This window comes from Colletotrichum scovillei (assembly GCF_011075155.1).
Source record: "Colletotrichum scovillei strain TJNH1 chromosome Unknown Contig00010, whole genome shotgun sequence".
NCBI classification, from domain to species: Eukaryota; Fungi; Ascomycota; class Sordariomycetes; order Glomerellales; family Glomerellaceae; genus Colletotrichum; species Colletotrichum scovillei.
Genome location: NW_023336268.1, coordinates 3,805,224 through 3,813,106, shown reverse-complemented (window position 1 = coordinate 3,813,106; position 7,883 = coordinate 3,805,224). Strand labels below are relative to the sequence as shown.

The 7,883-nt window shown below is 53.1% G+C and overlaps 1 protein-coding gene across 1 annotated transcript; it reads right to left on the bottom strand.

The window, feature by feature from the left end:
• Positions 1-3,687: 3,687 nt before the first annotated feature.
• On the bottom strand, positions 3,688-4,281 carry HER10_EVM0012598 (uncharacterized protein; the record flags this gene model as incomplete). Its single annotated transcript, XM_035481991.1, has 2 exons — positions 3,688-4,122; positions 4,189-4,281. The coding sequence occupies 2 exons, from the start codon at positions 4,279-4,281 to the stop codon at positions 3,688-3,690; spliced, it is 528 nt and encodes a 175-aa protein (XP_035328623.1).
• Between the last annotated feature and the right edge of the window lie 3,602 nt (positions 4,282-7,883).

Here is a 7,883-nt window from a genome sequence, read left to right as displayed (position 1 = left end):
AACTACCTTCGACATTGAGTCTTTCACAGTACCAGTGCCTGCCTCATTGAATCCCAACGCTGGGTAAAAGTAGAGAAGGCACAACTCTTTTATAAATGTCATTGCCGGTCGGGCAGGCTTTCCAGATCGACTAGAGCTCGGTTGCACTGGTACTTGGCACCTTGTCCCTCACCAAGCGAGAAGGAACACTTGCCGTTTCGCAAGTGACCTGCTGTCAGACCTCAGGGCAGTCTCCCTCCACATGCCTTCCCACTTTGAAAGCATGTTCTACCTCAGCCTCAGCCGCGTGGCTTTCCAACGTTCACGGCGTCAAACAGGAAACTTTCCGTGTGCTTCTGGCAACGACATTGACCCATAGAGCGCTGCTCCAATATCGAGTACAACTGAGCGATCACTACTTGCTTCAGAAAGTTTCGACACACAATGCGTCATGTTGCTGCTTGCCGAAGTTTTGTGTCGACTTTCCTCATGGCATCGCGCGCACGAGCTTCGTGTTCTCCGGTCCCGTTTGGCACGCTCTGGCTGAGTCTTCGGTACAAGCTGGGATCCGTCTCAACAAATTCAGTGACACGGGACTGACACTGTGCGGCTTGGTACGCTGTATTCGCCATCGTTCTCAAATTGAGTTAGATTTCGGGAACCAACGGTATTGGTAAGACACGGTAACGAACCTTGTCGCTGGAGCGCCGTTGACAAGGACGGAGACGTCTGAGGCAGGCATACTGCAACTGAGGAGGTACTTTTTGACGAGAGAGAGGGATTGGAAACGTATCGTCTCAATTAGGGTAACTTGAAAACAATTTGATCGCTAATTTGAAGTTGCAGATGACTCAATGTCAATGGTCTGGTTGAGGGGGAGAAAGCCACGGAGTTCACTGCAGGGTCGCACGTACTTATGGCCGACGGCTGATCGTGAGGCCAGGGACAACACACTCATTCTCCCATCGTACTGGAGAGCGCGAGTCCAAGAGGAAGAGTTCTGCAGTCACACCAATTTTTCAGGGCCTCAATCCCACGACAAAAAGAACAAAAGCCTTCGCAGTAGCCTCAAGTATGTCAGTGCTGTGGACCTAGTTCCAATGCCGAGCGTGGGACGAAGCCTATTGGATGGAGTGCCGGGTCGGTCAAGAACCCGTCCAAGGCCATGTATTGGAAGAAAGAACAAGATCCCCGGGGTCATTTCGAAAAGGAGTCGGACTGAGACTCGTCGGTTTCACCGGCCCTGCGTCTTCGAGGGCCCGCTCAGGATCGTGGGAGGGTGAACTCGGACCATCGCTTCACCCACCAGTCCGTCGGCCACTCTAGGCTCACATGACAAGACCGGCTGCAAGTTGCCTGCGGATGCCTTACGACGAGTTCATCGCCGTGGAGTTTCCAGCTACTTGGCGCCAAACTGTTCGGCCGGCTTCAATTCGATTGGCAATGTATCCGTCAAGCTTCTAGCCTTTCCCGCGGAAGCAAGGCATGCATCCGGCACCAGCATGCCGGACACTCGACAACCCACTGAGGTGTCATTCTCTCAGAGATAACCAGGTCCCGCGGTCACATAACCCATGCTCCCCTAACGTGCCAACTCAATCGAGCCTGCCTTAGTGGTCAACAAGGAACTCTGCGCCAGTGGAACGGCCCATGCCGGCGCCACGTTGTTTTGCCCCAGGATGCTGTCGCCACACATCCACTTGCCTCTTTCGGTGTTGCGGAGGTAAAGGAATAGCTTTATCAGTTGACTCTGGGGATGTACGAATCGGATTTGGGAGAAACAGCAACCCCATACTCAGGTAGTCTTGCGCTGCATCGGCACTGAACGGATGTGTCCCTATTGGCGAGCGCAAGATGAGGCCAAGGATGACCACCTTTCCGCCGACACCCTTTTGTAATGGGAGATCTCAAAACGCCGCCTCCTTCGAACATGAGGCCCTGCTCTCGCCTCTCGATCGACAGGCTGATATTACATCGTGAGTAGTACATCGAGCTGTATCACACCTCCTAGTACATGCACGGTACGAATAAGCGACAGGAGGAGGAAAAGTCAGGACTCCTAGAAGTAATGACGAATTTTGGGTGGTGCAAATCGGCACCCTATACTCATTACAGACTCCGCCATGTTTGCGCCCTTGAGAGGGTTGGGCGCTCGGAGCGACGTGCCACCGCCGGCTGCTGCAACCAAACTCCACGTGCGCCCCCCCAAAAGCCTGAGACGACGCCGATGTCTTGTAAAATTGAGATATGTCGAGAATCTCGGATGCGACAAGCCGGAGAGGCCTTCGGTGAGCTAGGTTCGGGCCTCAAGCCGGAGCAAAAGGCTGACCAGCCATTCGGAGGCTTCGAGCCTTTGGAGTTGGCTTAAGCGTTTAGACTTCATCCGTTCCCGTGCTGTCAAAGCTATGGTCTCATGTCATGACGTCGAGCGTGAGAAGCACTACCCCTCACTGACTTCAGATGACAGGAAGTGCTTGGGCCCCCCACACATCCGAAATATTTAGAGCCGCTCGTCAAGTCGTCCCCCCGTCGTTTGCCATCGCACCTTGCGCGGTGAGAGGCCGCATGTCGGTGTAGCGGCATTCTTTTCGCTGGTGTGTCACAGCTTTGTGCATGTTGCACCTATTCGACTGCAACAAGATGATGCGCTTCAGATTTCGTGCTCGGCCACGTTTCCTCGCAGGGGTACGGCCGTACTTTTTTCTTGAAAGGACCGAGCTGCATATAAGATGATAAGGTCATTTCACAATATCAGTTTTCAGATCAGGTCATGCCTCCAATATGCCGCTTCACGATGATCTCCCCGCAAACACTCATCAGTGGTCCCTACTCGAAGCCTCGCGTCAATCCAGGCAACTTTTGGCGAAAAAGCGCTCGGCGGCGCGTGCAGTAGTCGCCGCTACCTTCCACCGGTAAAGCCGCGACGTTTGTGAAATCTTTTCTTCGCTTATGGGCATCAATATGTACAAGAAATGGGAAAGAATTCACCACGCAAAACCACTCCGGCCAGACCCCATGTCACCGGTGACTATCGCTAGCGCTCTCGGTCAAGGTGTGCGTATCCGCATCGGGAACCTCGCAGACGGTTGGCTGGGGCCTGGAGGTGAAGTTCCGACGATGCACTCTAGCCTCTAGACAAAAATGTCATTCTGGGCACCTGGCTTGAAACCCATCCTGGCGTTGTACCCGGGGCTATAACCGACATCCGGCACGTTGTTTCCTTCGGCTTCTACGAGAACGTCAGCACTTGGACTTGTGGAAAGGGGCGTCATCGCCATTCGACAACTTACGATTCCAAGCAATCATTTGCTTCGGGCCAGCGACACACTTCTTCGAATCATCTCGGCAAGCGACGGGCGGCTTAGCGACACCCAGCCGCTTCGTGGACACGGTGTTGGTAACATTGCATTTGAAGTTTTGCATGTACCTTTGTTGGCCTGTCAGTATCTTCCCCTCCGATCGTGCCTGGTTAAGGTGACTTACATGTTGGGCTGGCCACCTGCGATGAACGAGTCAGTCAAATGCGCCAAGGGGGTCCAGAAGCGAATGTGATCTTACATCCATCTGGAACCCAGAGCCAGGCGCAGTAGCAGCCCCCCACCGGGCAGGCAGGCAAGTCCGGAACTTGGTACGAAGTTACGCGTTTCCAAGGTGTGCTGTTTTCGACCACAGTCAGTTGCTGACCATTTCCGTCCAACAGGTCCCAACCTACTGCTCGACAACCGAAAAGACGACGAGGTTCTCCATCGTCACTTTTCTGATATCTGACTGATAGCTGATGGCGAATGCTGTGCCTGCTGTGGTGGTATAGTTTTGCGTGTGCATCGCCCCTCCTTTGCCGTCCGGGTTATCCACGAGACACTTGCCCGGCCCAGGCGCATGCCAATCTTCTGGATGTTCGCTGCAGTCCGGCCACTGCGTTGCTGTCTTGCCGCCGTAGGAAAGGCTCGTGCAGCCGCGATTGGCCCCAAGGTCGACGGTAAACTTGCCTCGGGCGGGTAGGTTGAGAAACTGGCCCGCTGGAGGGGGCACTTTGTCGCATCCGCGGTCGGCTTGCATCCACCACTTGGCTTTCGGGAGTTGGTAGAGCGGGTTGACTACCAGGTTGGTGTTGGAGTCGTCCACTGCAGAGTTGTTCCCACCCTGTCATCGATTTGCTTAGCGTTATGCTTACCACGAAGGAGCTTGGCTCATAGCCCCGGGACTCACTCGACAATACATGCCATCGGCCCATGCGGCAATGTGCCCCTCGACGATGCCAGCGGCGACCAGGGGCGAAGCAAGGCTAAGCGAAATTTTCATGGTATCTTGACGGTATCTTGTAAACGACTATTTGTTGGCAGCGGTCGACTAGGAATACTGTGCACAAGATCTGCAAAAGGAGCGGATGAAGAGCAGTTGCCTCGAAGGAAGGGACTAGGCCTCTAGGGCTTAATTCGAAAAGAAGAACAAGTAGTGAGCGACGAGTTACAAACACGAGGGACACAATCGCTGTTGGAGAATCGATGCAAAGCTTCTTATACACATCGCAAGTAAGGGGGCATCTGGGGGTCGTCGAGATTAAGGAAGTTTGTGGCGTTGACACCGTCTGTGCAGATCAACAGGCTACCCCATATCGCGTGTCTGGACGTTTGACACTTTTTCCTCCCTCTGTACCTTAATATTGCGCTATGTCACCTTACCTTAGTACGATGGATCACAATAGGCAGCAGCTTGAACCTTAGGTTGAACCGCTCCTTCCTACCTACCGTCCCTGTCACTCGTACCTTCATCCGAAGAAGGCACTCCAACCACGTGCCTACCTACCTAAGGAGCCAATTCACCTCATTCTGTCACCAGCACACCCATCCGGCCACTTGGCCGGGTGGGTTAGACTCTGACGCAGAGTCGATAGTAAATGAAATACTCCAATGAAGCCGTGCTGGCCTGAGGGGCGCGCTGTTCGAATCCGAATAGGGGCGTGAATTATCGAGTAAGTTGTCACCAGCCCTTCCTTCCTTTCCTTTTTGACTTTTTGGATGCTTTTCGAGGAGGGCTTTCGAGGCCTGTTCGTTTCATTTATGAGAGACGTTGAAGGGCGGAACTCCGCTGGTATGGGTGGTCTTTTTCCGCTCCACTGCTGGGATCGGCTTCACTTAGATCCACGGCCGGTGATATGTAACACCGTTGGGAAGCTCGGTCGGTCGTGGACGTGCAATACGTCTGAGCATTCACCGAGGACACTTACTCAATCCTTTGCCACATAATTCACTCCAGAAACTGCGAGATGCGGGGATAATAATCATTCATGAAATCTGAGGAACGCGATCGCGGGGCCGAGACAAGATTGACGTCGTTTCAAGGGCTGCACTTATGGCGCTCTAAACTCAATGAACAACGTTTTTTTTTTTCTCTTCGAAGCGACTAGCGATCCTCCGACTAAAGCCACGCCAACCCACAAAACAAGGGCAGAAAAAACACAACCCTCCATCCCAAGATTTCGGGACCAGACGACTGTTGTGGCTGCACCGTTGTCCACCCGTCGTCCGTGCAGACCCACAGACGGGGCAAACGGCGCCGGTACCTTACTCGCATGTTAACGGTCTGCTCTCGATGATGGCAGAGGTTCCCGGCGAACAGGCGTACCATGAGAACCCCCAGGCCCGGCTCTCCCGGCCGCGAGGCATCCACAAGATCTAGGCAAATCAAAGATCCTGTCGTATCCCGACTCGTGCATTCAGCCAGACATGGATGCCGCGCTTCCTACCAGCGTCAGCGGCTCTGCTTTGTCAGAAGTTGGAGCGAATCACCATCGCGCGGTCGGTCATTTGATTGCTCCGATTGAAATCTTGCCGAGGAGGAGCAGATAGATCTACGTGCTTCCCCCTGAAACCAAGATCTGAACAAATCAAAAGCTCCGGGATTATGTTTCGCTTGACAAAGTGCCGGTTCGCCTGAGTCTCTGGGGACCAACCGTGAAAGCGTACTGGCTGGCTAAATCTAAACGGCTCCGCGTCGGGCCTAATATTCAGCTAGGAAGAAATTCATGCAGGCTAAAGGCCACGAACTCGTGTTTGGACTCATCACAATGTCTCTGAACCTCTCATTCCTGAGAGCGTGAATGGCCAGCGATGTCATCGGCCCTTGTTCGGCCGAGTTCTCCTCGCCCTGTAGGGCGTGCAGGGATAGCGTACTCCAGGTATGCGGCCCACTAGCAATTACCTTAGCACAGTCGCGGGGCTTCAGTGGGGAAAATTGTGCAAGGTCTGGGTACCTACCTTGTAAACGCTAATGTCAATCCCCATACTCCAGCCTAGGATGCCCACTGCCCACTCTTCGTAGTGGGAAGAAAGTCGTGGGGGAAACAGAAGGTCTAGGATTGAGCGAAGCGGAGTACTGATCCGGTAGTTGTTTGGAATGGTACCAAGGTAAGGTAGATCGATAAGCACCACCCAAATGTGCGAGACCTGTGACTTGACCAAGTAAAAGCAAAGTTTGGTTGGGGTCCAGGACCAGGATGTCCAAGATGGGCCGCGCGTGCCTTTCCGCTCGGCTTCGCGGGTAGCCGACCAATGACCCACGGTTCCTCTTGGCAGGAGCCTTATTCCGTGGACTCTGCAGTCGAGACGCGTGTCTTTCGTGGACACTCGCGCGCTTTGCGTCACCAATGTCCAAGGAGCTTCGTATCGGGCCTTTTTCCGCCTGTGCGTAATGATGAGGAGTCGTCCTCGGCGCGGCGGGTTGTGCAAGTGACATACAAGAGTAGAGTCGATACGAAGCCCGCCTGTCTGTGTGTCGCCCTCCTCGATCGTAGATTGCGCTTCACGGGTCGTCGTAGGCATCGGGTCTTGAGCGGTTGCACAGGGTCGTTTGACTCGTGAGGGGGCCAGACAAAATCTCAGAAAGAGGGGTTCGGTCTATTTTCAAATAAAGAAGCCTTCAACTCGTTTTATACATGACATGCCACCAAGCCTTTGATATGCCTTTGGCGAACACTGGATATTGATACACCCTTCCCTGATTACATAATAATAGAGAAACTGAGGTCCATGAGTTGTTCTCTCTAATCTTGACAAATGAAGGAACGAGAAACGACATTATTACGGGGGCCATATAAAAAGACAACGGGATTGGGCCAGCCCAAAAGAGATATGGTGACAGGTTATAGTGTACATGGGATCTGCGTATGGTTGCAGAGTATGCATGAGCGCACGAGCGTTTCGTTGTGGCCGTTTACGTGAGTTTCTCAAGGTCTTGATCAAGTTCCTCTTCGAGATTCTGAGATATGGGTTCGGCGTCTTGGAGGCGGGCAAATAGATTGTCTTCGGTGTCCTTCTCGAATCTTTCGAAACGACTTTCTCGGGAGGCTTTTCCGTCGGAGGGATGCTTCTCAGCAGCCTTGCTGCTGCTGCCGCTAGACGTCAGTAACTGGCTAAAGAGAATCTGTCTAGGACAGTTGAAGTAAAGAGACAGTATCTTACGAGCTTCCAGCATGGTTATGCTGAGAGGATCTATGGCTGGCAGGCATGTTGATGATGCTGTGTAATTCTTAATGACAGCTGAAGTGTACAGATATGGTCACGATGTTCAACCGTAGTGACGAAGATGAAGCTAAGGTGTTGTTCGGGACGAAGACGTGAAATATTCTTTGGACGGATGATGAGGAGATGTCGGACTCCTCAGAGGGTATCTAGAGAGTAATAGAGAGAGTATAGAGCGACAGAGTGAATCTCACATTGTAGGCTGAGTGGCGGATGATAGAGTTTAAGTAAATGAAGGTAAAAGTGTTGCTGGAAACAAGAGAGTCCCTGGCGGCCCAGATCTGGACGCCTTCTGGAAGCGGTCAAAAGGGCGGAAAGTACGCGGGGGGGAGATCAATGAGAGATTGGCGAAGGGCGACGGGCGACGGCGGCCAAGGCATAGAC